The sequence below is a fragment of the Camelus dromedarius genome, chromosome 10 (assembly GCF_036321535.1).
Source record: "Camelus dromedarius isolate mCamDro1 chromosome 10, mCamDro1.pat, whole genome shotgun sequence".
Classification (NCBI taxonomy): domain Eukaryota; kingdom Metazoa; phylum Chordata; class Mammalia; order Artiodactyla; family Camelidae; genus Camelus; species Camelus dromedarius.
The window spans coordinates 14656204-14669938 of record NC_087445.1 but is presented as its reverse complement, the minus strand read 5'-3'; the positions used below and the strand labels follow the sequence as shown (position 1 = coordinate 14669938).

General features: G+C 40.4%; 1 protein-coding gene across 6 annotated transcripts in view; it reads right to left on the bottom strand.

The window, feature by feature from the left end:
* MOB3B (MOB kinase activator 3B) overlaps positions 1–13735 on the bottom strand; it is a 208505-nt gene that overhangs the window by 9424 nt on the left and 185346 nt on the right. For 2 of the 6 annotated variants that reach the window (XR_010382618.1, XM_010985484.3), the window contains exons 3-6: positions 7088–7555; positions 3664–3750; positions 1637–1696; positions 186–236 (exon numbers count right to left, since the gene is read on the bottom strand). Coding sequence is in view for 2 of the 6 variants with exons in the window: in XM_010985484.3 (XP_010983786.2) it covers positions 186–236; positions 1637–1696; positions 3664–3750; positions 7088–7555 (666 nt within the window). In the remaining 4 variants the exon portion in view is untranslated. Of the gene's footprint in view, positions 1–185; positions 237–1636; positions 1697–3663; positions 3751–7087; positions 7556–7791; positions 8046–13735 lie in introns of those variants that run through there. The other 4 variants (XR_010382619.1, XR_010382620.1, XR_004136116.2 and 1 more) reach the window with 4 other exon arrangements.

Below are 13735 nucleotides of genomic sequence, written 5' to 3'. Positions count from 1 at the left end.
AATGTGTGACACTCGATCAACTTTCTGGGTTTGTTTTGCATTCGTTAATTACATGTGATGATGGCAGCAAAAGGTTGATTTACTAATTCTTAGTATCAGAGCTATTTACACTGATCTTGGCTTTCTTACAGAAGACTTCAAAAAATCAAAACATTTTCACAGCTACCTAACTACTATGAGTTTACCTTTAGCTAACATTGTCCAAAATGCAGGCTCATTTGGACCCTGGGTTGGTTCTGTTTAAAAAACAAAATAGAACACGATAACAAAATAAGGTAATTTGGCTTTAGTAAAATTTTGATAGAACATTCATTCATTCATTTGTTAATTTAGTCATTCAACAGTTATATCTTGAGCTCCTACGATGTGCCAGACTCTGTGGTTGGCAATGAAGCTATAGAAATGAATGAGATACAGGCTGTACGCTCAAGGAACACAATCTCAGTTTTGGAGGCAGACAAGATTGACTGTTAATTATGCTGCAGGGTAATGAGGGCTTAAAAGCAACACACAGGTGGTATGCACAAAGGGATCTAATTCAACTTGCAAAAATTGGAAACACGCAGAGGGAGCTGAAGCTCCAGTGTAGGCTAGGCTCAGAGGACTAGAAACTGTTTGCCAGGAAAACTAAGTGACAGAGAGGTCATTCCATTGTGAACACTCAGGAGTCCTGAGCAGGTTCCGTAAGCTCTGAGAGCTTCAGGTAGTCTGGAATGAAGAATGTGGGTGGGGAATGTGACCAGAGATGAGACTGGCAAGTTCCTCCACGGTCACCTTATTTCAGACTTGAATGTCTGGTTAGGAATTTAGAACATGACCCCAGACCTAGTAGTAAATTACTAAAGATATTTAAGAAGGGGTATACCAGGATGATCAGATGTCTATTTTTAATTATATCAAAAAAGTGAATCAGGTTTTTTAAAGTAGTGATAAAGATGCAAACTACTTCTAAGTAAACATTAGAAACATACTTGGGTTGCATGAACTGGAGAACACAGGGTATCTTACAATGACAGGTCCATTATCTTCAATTAGACTGCTCATCATTCAAGATCTTAGAGGAAAGCCATCCTGGGTTTTTATTTTTTCACAGATATTTTATAAGGAACAATATTCTTGTCAGGAAAATCAAAGATTTCGATTTTGCAAACTATCACTCTGAACTCTCCCCCACTAGTAATTTGAGGAAACACTAATAATCGACTCTAAGCAGAGTCAAGTTTATTTCTCAAGCACGTAACTGTTATGTTATTATTTTAAAATTATATTAAAATGTATTAAATATATTTATATAAATGTATATTTACATATATACATTTATTTAATATAAATATATATTTAATATAAATATAAAATGTAATACATTTTACTAAAATAAAGTTGCATTTTAAAAGAGCTCACTTCCTAACCCTTTTCAGGTAAATCTGAAAATTGACTCTTAGATTTGCACCACTTAAAAGGTTTTAGGGTAACTTTAAATTGTAGTAGTATAAATTCTTTAAGCATACGATTACTTTATGAAGTACTCAGAGTAGTGGAACTGAAAATTTTTAAGTCATATAATGATATGCTCCAGGTCTGACTACAGGGTTGTAACTTTAATACTGTGTTATATTTTTTTCAATATGTTCTTTACTTTCTTCATTTTCGACACGTTCAGGAGGTGGCAACGTTGTTGTTTCATTGACGAGTTTATCTAGGAAAAGGGATAATGGATTATCAGCATATCAAAATATTGACTCAACTTCTGTGACTAGGCATATTTTTAAGCTAAAAAAAAAATAGAACAAAGGAAGGCAGAGAGGAAAAAAAAACAAAAAAACAAAAACAAAGAGAAAGAGGTTGACATCTTCCAGAGATGCCTTAATGGAGGGGAAAGAAGAAGGCATTGAAGAAGAAAGCTTGTGTGATAATGGGTTGCCTGAGGCGGGCTTAATATGCTTATCATTCACAAAAGAGATAGGGAAACCTGGAGCCTGGAGCCTGGAGCCACAGGCTTCTTCTGGATATAAGAGAGATCTATTGGATGAGGTACACTGGTTTCACATGGTTCCTGGCATCGGCCTCGAAGTGATACCATCAACTCAGGACAACGTGATTGCTTGTCAGCGTAATGACATGAAAGATGGAGGTAACACCCCTGTCCTTGTAAACTGGAAGGACATGCATGTTAACTACTCAAAACAGAATTTTGGACATAAAGATTTGGGGCTACAAATCAAGGATTTTCGGGCCTGATTTGGTATGTATCTCAGTCTGCCATGTGTCCATCTGGAGGTATGTCAGTAAGAGTGTATTTTGGAACAATGGTGATTGGAGGACCATTTTCCTCTGCATGAGGCTGGCTATTTCAGTTAACTTTGCTTAATCCAGGAGTCAGTAAAGTTCTATATGAAGTACAGGCAATCCCGCTACAGGAAGATTTCTACCGAGCCTACAAACAGCACTATTACGGGTACTTTGTAGGCAAGAAAGGATGGAAAAAGACTCCATTACCAGAGCCGATGCTGATTCAGGCAGGGCTGGAACAACTGGTGAGTAATCCTTAAACTCTGCTATGCAACCCTCACACTGGATTTTGGAGAAAAATGTCTAGATTGCCTCACTACTACCTTGCCTTCACAGTTTTAGGGGATAAAAGAATTGTTAATCAAAACTATTCTGGAGATTTCCATTTCCTTGGGGGGCTTGATCCTCTAGAATGTCCCCACCATGCCAACATGTCTCCCTCTGTTACAGCCCCAATTAAAATGGCAAAAATTTTATCCCAATCCGACTTTGACAATCCTCTGGGGACCTGAATTGTGGGAAGAGAAGTTAGGGTTTTGGAGTCTCTTCCATGGGTCCTGCGGTTGTCAATAATCCACTTCCTAAGAGAATCTGAGGTGCATGATCTGTTCAAGGGCTGGCTCTGTGTGTCTTGTCCTAAACAACTCAAGATGTCTGCTGTGTACAAGCAAAATGTCCCTGAGTGATTTGTCTAACTAACGTACGCCCTTGAAATGTCCCTATCTCATTTATGTCCTAAGGTTTGGAATTGCTCAAAGTATTCCATTACTGTCAAGTAGCTTTATTAATCAACAGGCATTGCTGAGTGTGGCTTTTCCCAATATTGAATATTGTCATAGCCGGAAACATGTTCTCTCGCCTATTTACTTTCATCCTCTCTTCCTTGTCTTCTGTTTTATGCTATTTTTTTCATATATACGAAGTGTTGACACTTCAGGGTGAAAATGTGGTATAGGTACTTCAGAGACTTTTAATGGCCTCCAAAGTCACATGCTGGCAACAGTTTTATCTATCAATAGTTACACTTGGAAAAGGCAAAGAGGAAATAAGAACATTTGAAGCTGAAAGTATAAAGCAGAAAGAAGCAAAAATGTGGGTTTAAGAAAAATCATTTTCTAGAGTCCTAAATTTAGTTATTTTATTTTTCTTTTCCACACAAACCAAAAATATGAGGCTAGGAAATGTAAGACCCTCCTTGCACTCTGATTCCATCAGTGCCATGGCTGTGACGGAGTCTCCTTATTTTAGGAACTAGGGCCCCCTGACGACATTAGCGCCACTAAGACCTTTTTCCTACCCAATACTCTCAAGTGCTGCTTTGAAATCTTCCTTTAAGGGTTTTTCATATTTGCAATGGTGCCTTTCAGTACTCACAGTTTTTCAGAGAAAACTTCAGGTCAGTTGTTGCTCTCACGGATATCTCGGACTGTGTGCCATTTGAATTTTGTGTGGTGAACACGTCTGAAAACAGAAGATCAAAGCTTTTCAGCAGCTAGCTAAATCACTTCTCGTTCCTTTACATTTTTCCTCACCTGATTTTCTTTTTCTTAAAACATACGCACTAATTTCAAGAACAGAGTAATAAAATATTTGAGACATTCTTCATCTACAAAACAACGAGTGGGGCAAGGGTCAAAAATAAATTTCATGGGGCAAAAAGCCAAACTAATATCCTTACGCTAAATGACTCTTTCTGAAAAGAAATTAAAGAAATTACTGAGAAAAAAGTAAGTGCATAGTAGGTGCCAAAGTAAATTTGTAAATGTGTCATATTACCACTGTTTGTATTGACAATGTCAAATTTTAGCTAAGTAAGGGGCATTTATTTGCCCTTGAACCTTGAGACTATGGAATATAGTTCAGCTTAATAGTATATACTTTTAATAACAATCAAGATCTCCCATATACACTCACATTTACATAGGCACATAAAGAATCCTGCTCTGAAGAGCTGTCAGAGGTTGGTGTAATTCAGAACTAATGAACATATCCACCCAACGAGAGCCAAGGTAAACTGGATCAAGAGGCCAGACTGAACATACATATATACATGTCTCCTCTTTCCAAAATCTTATCAAATGACAGATAATTTTATACACATGAATGTATATGTGTTTAGTACCTATGTAAGTGTTCATTCCTCCCAACACACACACACACAAACAGTGCCATAAATGTATCATAATTTTGAAGAATTTCTGAGCTAGATCCATGAAGAAATAAAAAAAATTACAGCCCAATATTCATGTTATGAGTTATAAAAGTACAAAAATTAAAATACTGTGGTATTTTTGCAGGGAAAGACAGATCAAAGAAATGATAAAAAAGGTAGCAACTGACCCAATTTCAAATGGATTTTTGATTATATTAAATGTTAGTTTCATATCAGTAGAGAATTAATGTTAGACAATTAGCAATCCTCCTTGAAAATTGTAAAGTTTTAGTGGGGAGGGTAATAGCTCAGTGGTAGAGCACATGCTTAGCATGTATGAGGCCCTGGGTTCAATCTCCAGTACCTTCATTTAAAAAAAATTAGAAAAAAAAGAAAAATATAAATTTTATGCCTATTTTATGCCATATGCAAAAATAATTGGATTTAAGATCTAAGAGTGAAAAATAAAAATGTGAAATTATTAAAAAAATTGGAAAATAATATCTTGGATTGGATAAGGCCTAGCTAAACAAGATACAAAATGAAGAAATTATAAAGGAATTAATCAAGAATTGAACTTATAAAATTTAAATTTTTCTCTGTGATTAGGATACCTAAACAGGTTTAAAGATAAGCAACATCCTGGGAGAAAATACTTGTTACTTCTACCATAAGAAAAGATTAATATACTAATATAAAAAGAGACCCTACAAATAAATGTAAATACAACCTAACAGAAAAATGGGCCAAAAATATGAACAGGCAAATCACAGAAGTAGAAAGAAAAATGTCCAATAAGTGAAGAGAAAAATTGTCACCTTCACAAGTATTCAGAATGCAAATTTAAAAAGTAATGAAAAGCTCTCATTTATTTACAAAATATGATTATTTATAAAATATTCATTGTGGGTGATACTGGGGAGCATTCTTGGGGGATGTGAATTGGTAAATACATTTTGGAGGGCAATTTGGTGGTATCTTTCAATATTTTAAAAGATTTACCCTTGATTCAGAAATTTTAGTATTTGGTATCTATCCAAAGAGAGATACACCCAATTGTATATAAGAATGTACAAGGAAAAAACTGTACATAATCTAATTCCTTAATAAGATAGTGGATATATTATGGAATATCATTTTATGGAATACTATGCAGCCAATTAAAAATAATGAGGTAGGTGTGAAAAGAGATTCAGAGTTGTTAAAAAAGAAAAGCAAGTCATAAAACAATTCTTTACTATGGTCCCATTTATGTTTTGTGTGTGTGTGTAAGAAATATTTTTTTTCTTTAATCAAAGAAATCATTAGGCTCTTCATTTATTTATCCTCTGGTTAATTCAAAATAGAGATACATTCTGAAAAGGAAATGACTGCATCATTTTGCACACAGTAGAGGCAGCCTGTGGTGGATAGATTAGACACCACTCCTGACTGCTTCTTTGTAGCTATGAAACCTGGCAATTGACCTCTCTGAGCCTCAGGGATTTTTTTTTTTTCAACTACAAAATAGGATAGTGATTCACCAAAAAAAAAAAAATATATAAATACAACTTATGCATTACAGTTTTCAAAGTACTTGAGTATATGTATGTAGATATATGTAGATATAAGTATATCTTCATTGTATTTCTATTTTTTCTTTGATTAATGTTAATAAAGATTCCAGAATAGTTAGATTTAATCTTAATTTTCATTTTTAACAAGAGTTTCTTATGAACCTTCACAATGTAGAATAGTGGACCTTATAAAGACATGGAAAGAAAGCCCATACAACAAATGCTGAATAAACTGAAGTTTAGTGGACCTTCCAAACATCTCAAAGTCATCTTGTTATGGGTTGAACTTTGTTTGCCTAAAAAGATATGCTCAAGTTCTAACTCTCAGTACCTCAGAATGTGACCTAACTTGGAAAAAGAGTCATTGAAGATTTAGTTAAGATGAAGTCACATGGGAGCAGGTGGGCTCCCAATCCAATATGGTGTCCTTACTGCGAAGAGGGAAATTTGGACACTGACACACAGGAAAAATTTGTGAAGACAGAGGCAGAGATTGGTGTTCTGCTGCTACAAGCCAAGGATGCCTGGGGCTACCAGAAGCTGGAAGAGGCAAGGGAATACCCTCCCCTCGAGGCTTTGGAGAGAGCATGGCATGGCCAAAACTTTCATTTTGGATTGGTGGCTCAGTGAGAACTATGAAAGAATAAATTTCTTTTGCTTTGAATCTCCCAGTTTGTGGTTCTTCATTTCAAGAAACCCTAGGAAACTGACACACACCTCCAAATTAATTTTGGTGAACTCACCAGAGAATTAGGTCAATTGTTACTAATGTGAATAAATAACCATACTGCTATGATAAACCCTATGCTAATTGTAGACAATTACCTATTGTCTGCAACTATTATACACTTACATACAACTGTATGTAGACAATTACAGACAATTACAACAAGAATCTTGTTCTGCTTCCCAACATCTCATAAAAAAAAGTTGCAGGAAATAAGAATTTCATCTTATACAGTGGAATATCTATAAGGTAACTTAAAATTTAAGTAGGAAATAAAATGATTATAGGTGTTTTAGAAACAATTAAATCAAACCAGTATAATCAGCTTTTGTATATGTATTACTATTAACTTTAAAAGCTTACATTGTTTTATATCTTTATAATAATTGCCAGTTTTCTCATTAGCAGGAGTATTCTCATTATTTTCTCCTTCTTGATGGGGCTGCTCAGGCACAGGGTGTTCAGGCACAGTGTGCTCAGGCAGAGGCTGCTCAGGCACAGGGTGTTCAGGTAGAGTGTGCTCAGGCGCAGGGGGTTCAGGCGCAGTGTGCTCAGGCACAGGCTGCGCAGGCACAGGGTGTTCAGGTGCAGTGTGCTCAGGCGCAGTGTGCCCAGGCACAGCGGCTTCAGGCACAGCATGCTCAGGCACAGGGGGTTCAGACACCAGCTGCTCAGGCACAGGGGGTTCAGACACCAGCTGCTCAGGCACAGGGGGTTCAGACACCAGCTGCTCAGGCACAGGGGGTTCAGACACCAGCTGCTCAGGCACAGGGGGTTCAGACACCAGCTGCTCAGGCACCAACTGCCCAGCCATGGGTGTCACATCAGGCCCTGAAAAAAAGGATGACCATAGATTAGAAGTATGTTGATTTCTTGGCTACTTTCTTTTTCTAACTGCACTTTTTTCACAAAGGTTTTGAGGCAGAGATTTAAAATCTAAGTTATACCATACTTGCAACAATCAACTTTCTATCATCCTATAGGAAATTCCCACCGGCTGGTTTTCTAGGATAAGGGGTCACCTTTCTTATCTGCTATTTCGGTGAAAGTTCTAAATGCTTACTCACCTTCATCAGGAGGATTCATAAGACCAAACTCTGGGGAAAAAACCCCAGATAAAAAAATAAACAATATAAAATTCATTGGGAAAATGATATGATTTATCCAGTGATCAACTGCGTCTCAAGAGTTTCCCTTCTGTTGCCCAGCACGTCCTAGAACCAGCTAGGACATTATGACGTCACTGCCAAATGAAGCTCAGAATGCCGGCGAGAAGCTTCCAAAAACTTTGTGACTCAGTCTGCTGTCTTCATCTTTGGTCCTGTAATGGTTTTTATTTTTAAAAATAAACCATTATAAGATTTTCTTTGAAAATTAAGAGGTATGTTTTCAGGAAATACTGTAAACGATTGGTCCCTAGATTTTAAAGAGCCATTAATATTGTTGGCTTATTATCAGAAAATGAGAACAGACCTTTCTGGTTTTTGAAGCATTTGTGATACTGTATGTTCTTTCACATAGCTGCAATCCAAGTATCTGTTAAAAACTAACCAGATACCCAGATTCAATCCAAATGCCCTGAAAATTCTGGTTCATGAGTTATCTTAACAATAATTCTTTGAGGGGAAGTCTTTTGAAATATCTTTTTGAGGGGGGTTGAAGACCTATATTCTTCATAAAGTATAAAGTATCTGCTTTACTAAGAACATTTTTATCAATAAAACCCATCTTTTACCTCACATGCAGCTTAAGGAAATTATATAATATTTAGTAAGAAGAAGATTTAGACCCAGATAACATTTTCCATATATTTCTCATGTAATAACTCATAATAAGTAATAAAGGCAAGAAATCAAATGGACAATATTCCTAATATTGCTCTTCATGTTAGTGAAGGGTCACCTAACTTTGCTTCCCTCAGTTTTGATTACTGATGGATAGCCTTTCAGCTCTGGGGAATATTCATAATTAAAATGACACAAGCATCAGGGCTGTAAAGTCTAATGCCTTAAAAGAATTTTGTAAAGTAAGATGTGCCTTCGGTGAAGTCTCATAGAGGCCACGAAAGGGGAATACATAATACAACACGACGTAAAACTTCCTTAAAATCTTCTGTATCCAATTTCTTTCCAGCACTCCCTATAGTGTCTCCTAAAATAACTGTCTTCTTTGTCATTTACAAACTCCATCCAATCAACCTTCTTCCACAGTTTAATTTTCTTCCCCTTCCATCTTCCCTCCCACCCCTCAATTCATATCTATTTTTTTTGCAAGTAGTTCCATGTCATTATTATTCAGATTAATTTATCCCTCCCCACTCTAAGATTATTTTTACAAATAAACCTTTTCGTCTCAGTTCTTTTATGATTTTTTTTAACATTTAAATCTACAGTCTAAAGCATAGATCGGCAAATATTCTGTAAAGACCAAATTGTAAATACTTAGGTCTTTTATTAAACCTTGTACCAGAGATGACATTCAATGCAATGAGGTAAGGAAACAAAATAGAAAATGTAAGGATTGGAAAGGAAGAAACAAAACTACCATTATTCGCAGATGCCATGATGGTCTACTCAGAAAATTTAAGTCTCCTAAGTACTAGAACTAATATGAAAATTTAGCCCAGGCCTTAAGGGATGACAGCTTTACCCCTGTCTCCTAGAATACTAGCTTTGAAGCCCCGAGTGCCATGTAAGATGTACCTTACTGGAGACATTCCATGGAGAGGACCTGAGACCACAGAGAGAGAGAAAAATACCCAGCCGAGCCAGGTCTTCTGGCCCTCCCTCCCTGCAAAGCACCAGGCACGTGAGTGACACCATCTTGGCTGCATCCATCAGCCCAGCCTCCAGCTGCACCTCATCAAGCGGCTGCCACCACATGGGGCAGAAGACTAACCCAGCTGAGCCTTGCTTGAACTCCTGACCCACAAAATCACGAGACACGATACAATAGGTGTTGTGTTAAATCAGTAAGTTTTAATGTATTTCGTTGTGCAGCGATAAATAGCAATAAATAAAATTGGAATCTTAAATTCAACAAGATCACTCTCTGAACACAACCTTGCCTCCTGGCAGCTCTCTAATTCGGGTCCTCCTGCCACCTTGTTCTCCTGCCCAACAGGAATCTCTGATCTCCCGTCCTCTCCATTTATTCGGCATCTTCTCCTCTTTTTACTTCACTATCTGGATCCCCTCGCCCCTCAGAACCCTTCCCTGGCGGCCCTCCCCGACCAGCATGAACTCAGAGGCAGGCTTTTCACAGGTTAGAAAAAAGGGCCCCCAGCCCTTGCACTCATCCTCAGGATTTTGGATCCTATGAGTATCATTCTGATTAGGGATTCAATATCTAGTTTCATGGATAGAGCAAATAATTCTTCCTCTAGAAACGTTTAGACAGAAACCCACACCCAGGCGCTGGCTAGCATGCAAACTATCTTTATTGCTGCCTGCCTCCCACCTGAGACGACCCAGCAGAGGGAGCGGGGAGGCTCCTGAGCCAAAGAGGAGACTTGATGGTTCTAGTTCTCTAGTCCTCGAGGCAGGGTTGGACTAGTTAGTGGGAGAGAAGGGAGGGTGGGGAAACCAATAATCTTGAGGGCCTCAAGGAAAGGGAGTCCTTTCTCACCTGCAAGGGAAGTCACAGCCGCTCTAGCTCCAGGTCACGCGCAGGCAGAGGGAGCAGCTAGGGTGTGGTGTGTGCTTGTCCCCTGGGCTGTCCTGGAAAGCGGGCCCACTGCCCACCCTCTTGCAGGTGGTCAGGCAAGCGAGATCACATGGAGAGGGACCAGGCATTGCAAGTTATGCTGCCCGAGCAATCCAGTGCCTCTACGCATTCAGGGCACCGCAGGAAAAACCACCACCAAACTCACAAAAACAGCTCGGGGCTCCTCACACACCTGCACCAAGACCCGGATGCGTCAGCCAGCATGCAGCTGCAGGTGCAGACTCTGACTACTTTAGGGCAACCTGACGGATGGGCTTTTATTCTGAGATCTACGCTTTCTAGTCTTTGGGTTGTTAAAATACCTTTTCTCTTGTGAAATAAGAGTGATGAGAGCATCCATAAATAAACAATAGAGTTGTTGTTTAATTTTAAACTTTCTTGCCTATGAAATCCAAAATCCTGAGGATGAGTGCAAGGGCTGGGGGCCCTTTTTTCTAACCTGTGAAAAGCCTGCCTCTGGGTTCATGCTGGTTGGGGAGGGCCGCCAGGGAAGGGTTCTGAGGGGTGAGGGGAAGGGGGTACCACCAGGTCTGGGGTTTAGAAAGCGCAATCTGGCTTCAGTTGGTGAAGAGTGGAAGGGGGAGTAGAGACGGGGAGAGCCATTGCCTCGCTGTTGTTGAGGCAGGAGAGTCTGCGGAAATGGAGAGGCTGTGTGTGCAGATGGAGGAAGGGAGGGGCCTCTGTGGCCCTGAGGCTAATTTTCTAACATGGGTTTGGGCGAATCTTTCTCCCAAATTGCTGGCTCTTATCTGCCCTTTTGTATTTCCATTATCTCATTAAAATAAGTCTGCCCCTCAGGACCATCTTTCTAAGGATGGTAGAGAAAAGGGTGCAGTTTCTTTTCCACTTTATCTGAATACAAGTTTTTTCCTTCTGCTGCTAGCCAGACCACGCAGTCCGATTCGACAAGCTTTCCATTGGGAATGGCTGCTTCCTCCACTGTCTCCCCGGACCAGCTGTATCTGAACTCTCCTGGTTATCAGCCATCTCCTTCGTGTCCACAGAGCCCCCTCATCTGGCCCTGATGCAAAACACATCTTAGTAGTTATCAGACATGATTCGTATCAGGATGGGTGTTAAAGAATTGCATGTAAATGGGGGAAATTATTCTTCTCCAATGATTTTGAACCTTGGGATGAAAAAAGCAAAGACAGATGAGGGCGCCCAGCACAAAGCAAAGGAGCTGAGGCCTCCATTCTCCTGCCCATGAAATATGCATAATAGCAGTATTGCAAGTAGGTTACTATGTTGACTACAGGCCTACGAGAGCGTCAGCCAGAGCCGGGAGGCACATTTCTGCTGACTCAGACCGCATTTCCCCACCTCTTTCCAGTCTTGTGTATTCCCACTGCCAAATTTGAGGAGAAAACACTTTTCTCATTCTCGGTATAGACTCGTCATCTTTGAAGACTAAGTCCGGTCAGGTAGGAAACTGTTTGGGAGACGACTGGAAGGTGGGAACCCCCTTCGAATCAGAGAGGAAATGGTACCCCTGGCTGCTCCTACCAGCCTGGCAGAGACCGGGTTTCCCAGCCAGGCTTTCCTCCCCAGGCAGGGGTCTGGTGAGCGATGTCTGCCGCAGGGGTGTGAAGCCCACTTGTTTCCTCCCTCTGACCCATCGGCTTGATGACCTTAACTTTCAGTGGCATGTTCACTGGACTTCCTTTCTCGTCTGTACAGGAGGCATTCAGTCCAACCATGTCACCCCATTATTCCTTCCCCAGCTTCCTTTGGGCTTTTCAGGGGCAACTCCTTTTGTTATCCTTGTGGTGAAAGCTTGGTCACCAGGGTAGCAAGGGAACAAGGTCAAAGGAGGAATAGCTTTTTAATAGACAAAGTGTGTATGTCAGAGGGATGCAACCCAGTGGTTAAGAGCAGGGGCTCTGGAGACAGACTGCCTGGGTTCAGATCCCACCACCCCAGCTACCCAGCTGCATGATCTCGAATCTTATGCTGCCACCTCAGTTTCCTCATCTGTAAAATGGGAATAATAACAATAGGCTCTGCCTCACAAGACTGTGTTGAACATTAATTCAGATAATCAAAGTGAAATGCTTGGCACGATGCCTAGCACGGTATGAGAGCAAAGGACTGTCCCCGTGTGAGCTCATCCCTGCTCCCCAGCCTGCAACCGGTGCTCGGTCACAACCTCTGCCACAGATTATGGATGTTTGCTGTCACCAATATTTCCCTCAGGGAACAGCTGTGAGAATGGGATGGGAGAATACGTGTCAAGTACCAAACATAGTGCTTGGCACTGTGAATAAAAAATACTGCCAGCCATATCAGTGAGCAAAGGATGCTGCGGACATCAAGTCAACAGCCACTACCCCCAACAGTGAGCAGAGGGAACTCAGGATGCAGACAAGCAGGCAGCCTGGCCTCTGCAGCCACCCTCAACGATGCTCCCTGAGAAAACTCAGGATGGGAAAGAGCAGGATACTGGCCCTAGCTGGCTAAGGTGCACATGAAAGGAATGATTTCAATGAGCCCAGGCTTTTGCACCATCCCAAACATAGAAAAGCACTAAATTCCTTTACTTGAGATATCTGGTTTCTTTAATTAACAGTAATCTTTCAATGTTTTGACAACCTGGCCTTTGTTGCAAAAACTCCTACATATCCTGGCTCCTCCCTTGCATCTTTGGAGCAGTCGCTTAGAGCCTTCCAGGCTCGAGTCCTCAGAAAGTCTACAGAGTAAAACATAACTCTCAACTTCCAGGCTGTGCATAACTTTCCAGTCGACAGCACAGAATAGGTTCTCAGTAAATTAATTTGTAGCCCGTCTTTCCCCTAAAACACCTTCCTAAGTCCCCTGAAAGCACCTGGCACACCCACCTGCTCTGTTCCTAGTCCTTTCCAGTACAGTAACTCAGGACTCCATGAGCACCAGAGGATGTTCAGGTGAAAATTGCCTTGTTCATTTTCCCTTTCTCTTGGCAGTGGGTGATGGGCTAGGGTACCTTCTTTCATGTTTCTCTATCCAAGTCGCAGGGAAGTCCTTTGCAGTCACTTATGAGAAATAATGCAAATTCCAATTAAATACCCTGAGCGCAAGGGCGGCACCAACTTTTCTTTCTGAATGCTAACAGAAGACCTGGCAATAACTAGCTTACATCTCTTGGGGACTTTCTGAACTTGTAGTTCCTTTATTTCTTTTATTCCAAATCCATATGTTCACGGGGTTTTGCTTAATCCACTGCCCAGATGATGCCCTGTCAGTACTTAATATCAGAGCGACACTGTGTGTTATCCATGCAACCTCAGGAAGCTCATGCTAAGGCTG